Source organism: Cyprinus carpio, chromosome B3, assembly GCF_018340385.1.
Source record: "Cyprinus carpio isolate SPL01 chromosome B3, ASM1834038v1, whole genome shotgun sequence".
NCBI classification, from domain to species: domain Eukaryota; kingdom Metazoa; phylum Chordata; class Actinopteri; order Cypriniformes; family Cyprinidae; genus Cyprinus; species Cyprinus carpio.
In genome coordinates this window covers 21,324,128-21,336,986 of record NC_056599.1, presented here as the reverse complement: position 1 = coordinate 21,336,986, position 12,859 = coordinate 21,324,128, and the positions used below count along the sequence as shown (strand labels likewise).

At 36.9% G+C, this 12,859-nt stretch overlaps 1 protein-coding gene across 2 annotated transcripts; it reads right to left on the bottom strand.

Annotated features, from left to right (window-relative positions):
• Positions 1-596: 596 nt before the first annotated feature.
• On the bottom strand, positions 597-12,177 carry abi3a (ABI family, member 3a). 2 transcript variants are annotated; one of them, XM_042720214.1, is made up of 11 exons: positions 11,821-12,177; positions 9,853-10,023; positions 8,053-8,232; positions 6,119-6,177; positions 4,931-5,026; positions 4,544-4,836; positions 2,718-2,837; positions 2,376-2,507; positions 2,083-2,178; positions 961-1,077; positions 597-798 (listed from the first exon to the last, which is right to left on the bottom strand). In XM_042720214.1, exons 1-11 carry the CDS (start codon positions 11,950-11,952, stop codon positions 677-679), a joined length of 1,518 nt encoding a protein of 505 aa, XP_042576148.1. In that variant the 5' UTR covers positions 11,953-12,177; the 3' UTR covers positions 597-676. The 2 variants fall into 2 exon arrangements, with proteins under 2 accessions (XP_042576148.1, XP_042576149.1); XM_042720215.1 differs by lacking the exons at positions 2,083-2,178; positions 2,376-2,507 and having other exon boundaries at positions 11,821-12,163.
• Positions 12,178-12,859: the final 682 nt, after the last annotated feature.

Below are 12,859 nucleotides of genomic sequence, written 5' to 3'. Positions count from 1 at the left end.
AAATCGTGACTGAATTGGGCCGATGTGGTGTACATTAACATTTAATTCACTAAACAGAGCATAAAATGTTTGGGAAAATACTGTATTTGCAAGAGAATCAAGAAAATGTTATCAATTAAATGTAATTTATCATAAGTAATAAAGGTTTTTAATTAGGAAACTGCATTATAATATATTACACGTATCTATTATTATATATTACTTCATTATTTACTTTGCACAATTGCCTATTCAAACAAACCATGAAAATATGCTTACAGAATTAACCACTAAACATCCACTATTTAACACGACTTTGTGAGCTTAACTTATCAAATACAACTAAATGTACAGAAAAAGTTTCTTAATATGTTGTACATTACGATTATAACTTAAAAGTCCTGAGAGATCAATTATGATCATCATCATTATTTAAGACCAAAGTCATCTTTAAAATACCGACTCATCTCTGCTGGAATCAGTCAGCATGTTAATTCCATTTAAAATGTTTTAAAAGGTCAACATAGTATAAATTCATTTTTTCTCTTTTTTTTTATCATTTTGATTAATTCAGTTTTTTTCTTTGTTTTTATTAAGTTATAGGTGTTTTAGGTGTCTTTGGTTTATTCACTGACGTTCTGGCTTCTTATGGCCAGTTAAGCTGTGGACTCCACATAGTTGCCAGGAAAATACCCCTTTACTCCATTGAGATAGCCTTCACACCAGCCATTCTCATTCCTGCTGGGACGTAGATGATATCGCCCTCCTGAAACACCAGGTCACCTGGCTTGCCTGTGTCGTAGTTATATAGTGCCACCACTGTAGGAAAGAGAATTACAATGGAAAAATCAGTACCTGAAGATGTAGTTAATATCTCATGTTCTGAATGTATAATTACAAAATGATTTGTCTTAGATGTCAATACAGTCATTTTCACAATGCAAATTCTTTACCTGAACGAGTTATCATAAATGAGCCTACCTTTATCCAAATAGTCCGCTGGTGCAGTTATGTCATAATCAATAGGAGGAGGTAGAGGGGGCAGCTCTTCAAAGTTGTCAAAACTGTCTAGTGGTGGCGGTGCTGGAATCTCAAGGTCTAAAAGTGCATAGACACACAGAGTTAACAAACTGACAAAACTGACAAAGTGCAACTGCACTTTCGTGATCAAAAGTGAGTTTGAAGAAGACGTGGGTGATTTCCGTTCAACAAGCCACATCAAACAATCAAACAATCAAACAATTATTATTTTTTTCCATCTGAAACATATGAACGCCTACACTGTTCATCAAACAATATAACTAACACCAATGTATCTGTAATTTTATACAAATAAAATAATGAATAATTATTACAGTTATTTTCACAATTCCATTTTTGACACTAGAAACCACACACTTCATCTTTACAGAGATCGTTCATCAAAGACAAACAAAAGGCTATCATATGGCTTCAGAAGACTTGGAATATAATACACCAGTGTCAGTTTATATTCCTCTGACTCCACTACAGCGTCCAAATATGTCTACAGACTGGACTGGAATGTATTTTTATGCATTTTTTTGTGTACGGTTTATCATTTTTTCTTGTTTTAGATCTATTTTATAGGTCAGTCTTTTCAATAATAGTTATTCATCAAATGTAATACATATAGTAGTCACACAATTTAAGATGCAGCTCAAGATTTTTTTTAAATGTAAAACAATATTTAATAGTTCAGGATGTCTAATGAAGTCTTTGAAGTTGGTCGAAATTGGACTTTTTCCTTTGAATTTTTTATTTTGAAGTTTTCTACAGTTGGCTGAGCACCTGCTTTTCAATTTTGTTAATGGTTTGTACTGACATGATGGTGAGTAAATGATGAAAGACTGTTCATTTTTGACTGAACTATCCCTTTAAAATCACTCAACTCATCTGAGTTTTTAACAGGGAGATCTAACTTGGCTGAGGATGTAGATCGAGTGTCCTGTTGTGTGCAGGATGGAGTGATATGAGGTCATATTATGTGCTGATTTGGCTTGCTGAAGAGCAGACAGGGGAAGTGGCAAATATAAAGGAAGAGAAGAGCATCAGACAGCAATGCAACAAAGAGGCCTCACTTACCCAGGTGCTCCAGGCGGGCAGGGATCCTGCACAATGGGCTGAACGAAACCGGCGGAGCCAGAGGAGGCGGGTATGGAGGGGGTGGGGGTATCATGACTGACAGGTGTTTATCAAGGGAACAAATTTGAGGGTTGAACAATAAAAATAAAATAAATGGTCTTTGGATGGTATGCATGGATAAATAAAAATCTATTTTTGGTATGTGGTGTCAATATATTTGGTAACAAAATGAAAATCAAAGTCTTGAGGGGTGGCTTTAACGAATCGGGTCTCGGGAAAGAGTGGGGCCTTACGTGATTGAGCAGAAGGCAGAAAAAGCGAGCGTGTGTACAGCGAGCGAGCGCTGGGGCCCATGCGGACCCTCAGAGACAGCGAGCGAGAGCTAGGAGGATGGCGTCGCACCCGTGAGCGGCGAGAGCGCGGAGCTGAGTGAGAAGAGAGAGAGACAAGTGTGAAAATAAGAGAATAGAGTATAAAAGCTCACAGAAATAAACAAAAGCAACACAAAGATAAAAAGCATAGATACGCTGCCTGTAAGACAAAGCAAACATGTAATCATACAAACTGAGCATTCTGGAGCAAGATATAATGCAACATACAAACAAAATACCACCTTTGCTTTGCCATTTTTGTACCTTCAAAGTTCTCGTCACACGGCAGAGGCAGTGGGGTTGGAAGATCAAGGCCATCAGGGGCTGGTGGAGGAAGCATGTCAATGGGAGCTTCTGGTAGAGGAAATCCATTCTCCTCAGCCACTAGACACAAAAATTCTCCATTCAATTTTCTCCTCAGCCACTAGACACAAAAATTCTCCATTCAATTTCACTTCAGTACAGAGTTTATATATTGATTTTGACAGGATTGTTTTCCCTTCAGATTTATAATATGGTAACATACTGGTTTTTATTCTTTTAGCATTTTTTTATGTTTTTTGTTTGTAATTTTTTTTTGTAATGTAGTGCATACTCTAACAGTACACAATTTCAGATGCAAATCTTAAAGGGTTAGTTCACCCAAAAATGAAAATCAGGCTGTGTTTTACTCACCCTCGAGGCATCCTAGGTGTTTATGACTTTCTTCTTTCAGACGAATCCAGTCGGAGTTATGTTAAAAATTGTCCTGGCTGTTCCAGGCTCTATCATGACACTCAGCAGGTGTTGCAGTGCTTCCGTCCAAAAGAAGTTAAATAAAAAGCACCCATCCATAAAAAAAAAAAAAAAAAGTGTCTCACACGGCTCCAGGGGGCTACTGTAGCGAATTGATTTGTTTTTGTAAGAAAAAAATTCATATTCAAAACGTAATAATCACTTTAATCTAGCTTGCGCTCAATGTTGTAAATGGAAGCAGCTCTGGGAGGATGACGTATGAGGTCAGCTTTGCGCATGCGCTGCTCAGAAGTGACGCATGCGGAAACGCAGCGGAGAGATCAAAACAAAACAATGGTCACTAATTAGAGGTACAAAACAAGGATTTGTATAGAAGAATGTCGGAGGATTTCGATTTAATCAAGAGGAGACTGGTTTTCCTTTAATAAAGTAAGGAAACTTTGCTTCCTTTGATCACGTAAACAAACGCTGGTTTTCACGAGACTCATGCGCAAAACCGACCTCATCCTGGAGCTGCTTCCGTGTACAACAGTGAGCACAAACTAGCTTAAAGTGACTATTATGTTTTAAATATGGTTATTTTTCTTACAAAAATGCATCAATTTGCTACAGGACGCCTTTGTTCACCCCCCGGAGCCGTGTGAGACACTTTTTTTTATGGATGAGTGCTTTTTATTTAACTTCTTTTGGACTGAAGCACTGCAACACCCGCTGACTGCAATGATAGAGCTTGGAATAGCCAGGACAATTTTTAATATAACGCTGACTGAATTTGTCTGAAAGAAGAAAGTCATATACACCTATGATGCCTCGGGGGTGAGTAAATGTTATAAATAAATATATAAATATTATATTTATCAACAAACCCTGGAAAATATTGTATCATAGTTTCTACAAAAATATTAAGCAGCGCTACCGTTTTTAACATTCGTTATAATAATAAATGTTCCTGGAGCAGCAAATTAGCATATGAGAATAATTTCTAAAGGATCATGTGACACTGAAGACAGTAATGACTGCTGAAAATTCATCTTTGCCATTACAGGAATACATTTACTTAAAAATGCATTAAAATACAAAACTGTAATAATATTTCACAATATTACTGTATTTACATTCTCTCTGATCAAATAAATGCAACATAAATCCGACCTTGGTGAGAAAACTTCTTTTAAAACATAAAAAAAATCTTACAGACTCCAAAAATTTGACAGTTTACATTCAGAAGTTGAGCAGCTGGTTAGGACAAAAAAAAAAAAAAAGATCTCACCCTGATCACACATCACATGTAGTTGTTATATGGTGTAACTGTGTTATAGCATGATGCTGAAATCTGTCAGTCAGCACAGACTAACCTGTTTCAAGAGGTGGAGCTGGTGGAGGAGGAGGTATGGCCATGAGGCTGCTGGGATCAGGTGTATTCACTGAGGTGAGCATAGGAGGGGGTGGGGGGATGTTGGTACAGTCGAGGGGAGGAGGTGGTGGAGGTGGACCGGTCTCCAGCCCATGATCCTGTTCACCCTCTGCCTCCATCATTGGGGGTGGTGGAGGAGGCCCTTCACCCAGCAGCGTGTTGATGATGTCAACCTCAGGACTGGCGGGCCAGCTGGGCACTACAGGAGGCGGCACGGCTTTACCAAAACTCGAACTGCAGCCATGGAAGACATCCAGTTATGAGAAGTGATATAACTCTGATGTTAGAATTATAATCAGAAATTATACAACACTTTATGTGCTCTTACGCGATAGACTTGTCATTGAGTGAGGTGAGGGACGCTCCATGAGAGAGAGTGGGCGCCACAGGACACTGGACAGGCTCAGGTGGACGGCTGCTTCGATAATTAACATACAGACACAGACACACATATTGAGCTGTCAGAGAGTTCATATTAGGCATGTACAGTACTTCTGTATTTTATACAGAAAGTCACTTAGGACACTGCTTTAAAAGGCAAGTGCATGACTCAAGTGCTTGTTCTGAGAAGCTAAAGTTACCGCAATGCAAACCGTGTTGCTTTCAGGCAGTGCAAAGAAGGGAAGTGGGTAAAACAAAACTAAAATCACTTCCTGGAGAAAGGCCCTCTAACTGAGAAGGAAGAGGAACAGAAGCCTGAGACATGTGAAGTTAGTATAAGTAATATATCAGATCTTTTTTTTTTTCCTTCATTATTATAAAAAAAATAAAAAATTATAGTTTTTACATTTTTGGTGGAGGATCTAATCCAGAATAAAAAGATGTGATGACTACCATTGTAGTTACTCATAGGGTGGCTGTGGTCACGCGGGTGGCAGGTGATGAATAAACACAGGATGCATACTTGTGATCAAAAACAGGTGGATACTGCATAACAATGAAAACGTGCAAAAGTCTCGATACGTTTTATTAAACAGCATCACAGCACTCATGGCGCAAGATGCTGAAAAAATATTCAGACACTCCTCAGTTATCACAGACTCCTTATATACAACACGTTGTTTTATTGCTGACTATTAAGAATCATTTTCATTGACCAAAATAAAATAAAAATATTAGAACAAAGTAAACTTATAACTTAAAGAACTTAAAGAAAACATTAAAAATGAGAAATGTTGCCTTCGCAACTAACTCAAAATAAGTATTAACATGACTAAAACTAAAACGGAAATACAAATAAATTAAACCTAATTAACAAAAAAATTCAAAAAGTAAATATGACAAATCCTCCTAGCAAAATGACTACAACAAATTAAAATTAAAATTGAAAATGTAAAAATAAATGGTAATTTAAAATATTAATGAATACTATTATTGTATATATATATATATATATATATATATATATATATATATATATATATATATATATATATATATATATAAATTATTATAGTATATACTATATAATAATACTAAAATAACACTAGTCCTGTGTGAACAGAACTGGACGTACCTCAGTGTGCTGCTGCTCCGTGTCATGGTAGCTGTTTTTATCTGTGGCTGGCCAGAATCCTGAAAACAACAAATCTGAAGATTAGCCATTTTTGAATGGAACTAAATTATAATATCCAAACAAACACAATCCACAGACAAACTAAAGACTGACCACCCTCTTTCTATTCTTTCTATTAGCAATAGCCAATCTCACATTTACTGTGTTTTCCTGAGAATGCAGAATATATTGAAATCAAAATAACTGCACATTTACTCCAGGGATATAAACTATATTTACTGGCTAACCACAAAAAGTGTAAACACTGGGGCTCAGTGATGCTATCAGTACACTGCTGTTCGGTTGAGCAAATCTCCACAGCAACACTGACTCAACCAATATGATTGAGTCTGTCTGACTGACTAGTGCGTAGTGTTCAGAAAAACCTTTTTCATCGTTACTTTTGTATTTCTTTTTAATGAAATCACATACTTCAGCTTTAGAGTCAAACATGAAGTGAATAAATATACATTTATATTACATTTTTTTTCTCTAAAGTTTCTGCAAGACATCTTTCATGCTTATCAAAGCTGCATTTATTTGGTCAAAATACAGTAAAACAGTAATATTGTTAAATATTATTACAATTAAAAAAAAAAAATTCAATATTTTTTAAAATGTAATTTATTCCTGTGATGGCATAGCTGAATTTTCAGCAGCCAGCCCTTACTCCAGTCTTCAGTGTCACATGATCCACAACGACGATGTGCTGCTTCATATAACAGCAAGTTTAAAAAGCAGCATTTATTTGAAATAGAAAAAAAGTTTTTTAACACTGTATAAGTCTGTCTTCTTGCTCAATTTAATGCATGATCTTGACTGTAGAAAATCTTGCACTAACCTTGTGTAGAAGATCAGTTTATGATTAAAACAATAACACTTCACATGAAAAACTACCTTCTGTAAGTATATAAACGTTTGCATGCGATGTGTGTGTGTGTGCTACGTGATAGACTTAATATAAATGTGTGCTTCAACAGTCTTCTGTGGCTTTGTGCTAATGTATCTACAAGCCTGACAAGTGCATTCCTTTGAAATTCTTGAAGCTTTGTATTTGTTTGTCTGCTCACTGCTATACGGACCTAGCGGGGTATCAGTGAGCAAGCTTAGCATGGGTAACACCAATTAATGACTAGCTGCTTTTCCCACGCTGCTTAGTGCCTGGTAGCCAGCCAACTGTGTGTGTGTTTGAGGGAAAAGAAGTGTAGAGGAGGTAGGAAAGAAGAGTGATCTGAATGTGTGTGTGTGTACTGTTCATTGATGTCAGACTAACTGCTGTATAACAGGATGTGGTCAAGTGTGACAAAACTAACAAAAGCTAAACTAACATCGAATGGTACCTTCACCATTTTGCCTTTTTGTGATGGGAAGAAATTAAACGCTACATGAAGAAACAGCTAAAATGTTCTTAAAATCTTAAAATCTCAAAATGTTCATTGTTAATACAGAGTCCTAGTAAACATCGGGTGATCTTGGCGTATATCATTTCATTCTGTTTCTACTTTATCCTAAGCTGCTAAATAATCCTGGGTAGTCAGGTTTTGAGATTTCACACTGTACAACTGTAAACCCTGGGTTACCGTTCTTACTTGCATATTTATGATGATAAAATCAGTACAGCAAGCAACAAGCATGCGATTTCAGTGGAAACAATGGCAAATAAATCTGATATAGTTGTACTGAATGTTTGGATGATACAAAAACACTGTCATTCCAAGTAATGTATTTGCCACAGCATTTGAATGTTTTCCCCATCAGACACTTAATCTACAGAAAACCTCATGCATATATTTAATGGGGAAAGCACCGTTGATAAATAACTCAGTGTAGCATTCTAGCACACTTTATGTGTTAGATTCTCTGTACCCACTTCATGAAATGATATGTGTGCTCACCTTCATGCCATGGCCGACTGAGTCCAGGCTAGTGAAAGAGATGGGTGTGCGGGAGTACTTGATCTTGGCTTCTTTATTTTTTGCTGGGGGGACAATCTTATGACTGCGTGGAACCCTCTTGGCAACTGTGAAAGCGCCGATCTCTCTGCGGGCCACCTTCTCCCTGTGCATGTCCACTGTCTGTATACAAGTACAGATATTGGGGGGAAAATTACTCCTAGAAATCTCTAAACAATTTTTTTTTTTTTTTTTTGAAAAATGAACAAATATTCCCAGTCTACATGCCACACCGTCATCACTCTGATTCTGGTCTTTGTAGCATTCTGTAGTAAAATATATATATTTTTATTATACTATGGATCTGTTGAGGAAAGGTGTACAATTATTTTTAAATTGCAATGTATTCACATTCCTTTTTATTAATTAACTAACTATGGTATGGTATGGTTAACAATGGTACACCTGCTGTTAACTAAAACAAAAAAAACATTGCAAATATTTTTGGAAATTGAAATAAAGCTTAACTAAAAATAAAATTAAAAAATATTAGACCGTTCCTGTCTACTCAACTCCCTCTGTAAAAGTTTAGTTTGTCATGTAGGAGGAACTGATGTTGTTCGGCCTTGCTAAGACAGATTATTAGATAGGCCTTCTTCCTTGAAACACCACTCTGGCGTTCCTCTGTGAGCCCAAAAAACAGGGTGAGAAGGACCACCATTATTCCAGGCCTGCTTGTTACAGCTCTTCCTGGGCACAGGGCAGACAATGGAGAACATCAATATGTTCACCCTTCATGCTTAAGGGTTCAAACTTTGTTTCTGAGCGAGAGAACAGTGGCCCTCAAGGGTTTATCCAAAATATCTTAAATTGTGTTCGAAGGAGAACGGCCGCAATTTAGGGTTTACATTCCAAGTCTGGGATCTGGCTTACCCCCGCTTTAGCCCTGCCTCAGGTGACCTGGTTAGGCAGGCTGGGCACGGAGCGCGCTGGAATGCTGTGCTGGAGTCCCAGCCGCAGTGAGAGGAGCCAAGAAAATCGATGGGGAAGGAGGGGGCCGTGGTGGCATGGAGTATTATCACCCGGGAGACAGGGGCCCCAAACAGTGACTACCTACATTGAGCTTTGGGACATTTCTACAACAGTACTCTGTCCTTAATCACTTGACAGTAGGAGAGTCTTTTCTGAAACCCTTCACAGACTTTTGCTCACTTAAAATGTATCACAGATCTGTTGGAGAGTCTTTTTTTATAACATTAACAGATTTTTGCTCACTTAAATTGTATTATTAAATTGTTGCGTAGATGTCCTATCATCTTCTAAATGAAAACAGTCATCTTATATATGCAGAATTGCACTTTGAAACTAAAATTTAAAAAATAGAATTAAAATATAAGATGTTGTGAAGTTATTATATATGATTGATTTATTTTTTTTTTTTGATTGTTATCCCTACAACCGTTTTTTTTACTTTTGCATTTAATTTGCAATTTATTCTTTGGTTTATGGGATATAGTGGAGTGGATTAATATGTTAAAATTGTGTTTTTTTTAATTTTTTTTTTTGTAAGGTGTGGAGTTGGTAATACATCTCAGGGTAGTTGGTGGGTCGAGGCGCACTTGTTGCCAGTATGTAAACATTTGGTGGTGACATATGGCAAAATTCAGATGGTACCAGTATTCAGTTAGCATGACAGGACTGAACTACTTTACTTTACACTGATTAAAATGACTGTATTGTGATAATATGATCAAAATAATAATTAAAAAAAAGTTCAAAATTATCTCAAAATGGGGTTGGTACCTGTCCGATCTGGTTGATGGAGGACTCTATCTTGCGGAGCTGCAGGGTCTGTGCATCCAGAAGCTTGAGCACATTGGTGGCCATAGAGCTGATCTGATAGGCCACACTAGCCAACGACTGAGTGGTGAAGGCCTTGGTCTCCTCCAGGGCTTTTGTGGTGTCATTTCCAGACTGCAGAATTAGAAACATCCTTTAATAGCCAATTAATTAGTTGTGAAGGCCTTGGTCTCATCAAGGGTTAAATGTTGAATCATGTTTCAGGCAACTTCATCTTAATGCACATTAAAGGGATACTCCAGAAGTATCCCTTTATCCTTTTTAAAATAACCCTTATTGTAAATCAGATTGCATGTTTGCAGATGGAGTATTCTGATGATGATAATGGCTTCATACCTTTAATGGATGTGAAGTTTGACACTGTTCTATTTTACTTGGCAGTCTATGGGACAGTCACAAGCCTGACCAAAGTTTTCATCCAAATATGCTTAAATTGTGTTCCGAAGACGAACGGCGCATTTGGCGAGGGGTTTCAAGGAATGACATCGGGGGTAAGTGATTAATGTGAATAAAATCTAGGTAAAAAATAATGACATGGTGTTGAGTATATTTTTATTTTTGGTTGGTGTATTGGTTTGGTGTTGATTGTTGCTTTAATAAAGATCTCGCAATTAACATTTTGTAACCACTTTTTGAACATGCCTTTACTGCAGAAATTAAAGAAAAGGGAACTGAAAAAAAAACAACATAAAATTTTGTAGTTGTGTAAGTACAAAGTACTTTTTCAGGTTTGACTATTGTTCTTCTTTCATTATCAAACATGTGAAGTTTGTGGCAGAATTGGACATTGTAGTTATAGCAACTCATTTTTTTCATGGCGGAATTATCAGGCAGCCACGGTGCCAACGAAAATGGTATTTAACTGACTTAGATTAAACCAAATTTGGTGTTGACTCGTTAAAATACAAGGCATGCAAAACAAAAATGATGCAAAATTTGTCATAAAATTAAAAATAACTTTTTCGGATATTGCTCCAAGAGTCTTTTTTGTAGGTACTGATGCTTTACATATGTGTGCCATTTTGCCACACCCTCTTCTGAAACCTATATCAGACGTAAATTTTTGACGCGTGTGCAAAGTTTTTCAGGACTTTTCGAGCATGTTTAGGCCCTTTGAAGAAAGAAGAGAAGAATAATAATAATAAATAATAATAAACAAAGCAGATACAAAATAAACAAAGCAGATACAAATGGTCCTCACACCCTTAAACCTACTCCTTAACGCGAAACTTTTAGCAGTGTGATAGCGTCTCTACTGTAACGAAGACAGTCTTGCTTCATCTTCTCACTTGTATGTCTTTCTTCCTGAATACTGTACAATAACATATTTAAATTGAACACCAGTCTCATAAATAGCAACGTGAGTGTGAGCGCGTGAGTTCAAACTGTTAAAGTTGTAATCTGTGGTTTTACAAAGTGGTGAAGTCAAAAAGAGTGTACTGAGGGACTCCAAACACTCCTGAGGAAATTAAATCCACCAATCTGTGTAGCATTTACCTCTAGAAACACATTTGAGTAGGCTACTGTTTACACACTGACTGTAAAAACTGATTTCTGCATCCGTTTTGGGACGCAGGGTAGAGGAATGGGGTAAAACGCAAGGTTCTAGGTCTGTTTAACTGATTTTATCTTGAGTGCCACGGTTTTAGGACGCAACGCTGCGATAAACGCGAGCGCAACGGTCCAGTACATCTATCTAACGCGTTTACATGGAAAACAATAATAGAAAACCAGCGCAGTGGAAATGCAAAAAATGCAATCTGTGGCCAATGCGCATTCGTATCACTCAAGTATGCTGTTAAACAATTAAAGTGTTGCTTTGTAAATGGCACGTCTCATCATTTCTCTACCGGTGTCAGATTAAATCGGTGTTGTGTGATGTGAAGCTGCTCGAGCGTGGGACTGTCTTACCTTCTGGTAGTTGCTCTCGCAGTACTCCGCTACTTTGTGTAAATTGTTGTAGTTGTCTAAAAGTGCTTTGCGAGCGGAGGGGGCCTCCTCCAGTATTTTTGAAACTTCTTCGGAGTAGTTTTGATCCTTCATTGCGCGACGGAATGACAGACCGTTCAGGGACAGCTCCGGAAACCTCCGTGCGACAGCAACCTACTGATCAGATATGTGTCAGTCAGACTCAGACCCCATCCGCCGCTGCCTTCCTCTGTCAGCACGCACGAGTTCTGCTTTGATGCTGCAAGCACATAACTGCTCAAGACCTCTGCGAGCATGCGGAAACCAGAACGTCCTCCCATTTACATTTAAACTGGCAATAAATTAGCAGCCAGAGATATTATAGTTCTAGAAACATAAAATAATTCTACACATATTAATAGTACTTAGCGGTTTTAAAAACATGTGGTTCCCATCCGCGGTGAAATCACGCCCTCTAGCGACTGTATCGATTGTGACCAATAAATGTGAAATATTTGAACAGAGATGGAAAATCTACGACTTTTTATTTAAAGCAGAAAATAAAAAGAAACTAGCAATAAAATTAGCTAAAATAACTAAATATCAACATATTTTAATTACAACACCTTTTTTACTTTGAATAATTGAGATTTTAAAATTGTGATTTATAGATTTGGAAAACTTGTCATATAAATTAAGTAAGAAGAAGAAAACACTTTTAATCTTTAAAAGATCTTATGCCAAGTGCTATAAAATATTTGAAAATATTCAAAACTTTTTTTTTTTTTATTTATTTATTTATTTGGATGGATGACGGTTGGTTGGATAACTTAAATTAATTGGTTTGTTTTAAAAGATAACAATCAGCTTTTAAGTCTTATTGAATTCTAAAATTATCGATTAAACAATTTTATAGAAACTATGAGTGATGAGTGTTCACAGATAAAAATTAAGAGAGCATTGCTGTGGAAACTATTCATATCATATCATATCATAATATATATTGAGTGATGAGTGTTCACAGATAAAAATTAAGATAAAT

What these genes read in the sequence shown, in the direction of transcription:
- abi3a (XM_042720214.1), bottom strand. Translation starts at nt 11,952, where the DNA reads ATGAAGGATCAAAACTACTCCGAAGAAGTTTCAAAAATACTGGAGGAG. An exon ending in GTGTGACGAGAACTTTGAAG is followed by an intron (nt 2,508 to 2,717) that starts GTACAAAAATGG and finishes CTTCTCACTCAG; the next exon opens with CTCCGCGCTCTCGCCGCTCA. An exon ending in AGCGGACTATTTGGATAAAG is followed by an intron (nt 799 to 960) that starts GTAGGCTCATTT and finishes TCTTTCCTACAG; the next exon opens with TGGTGGCACTATATAACTAC.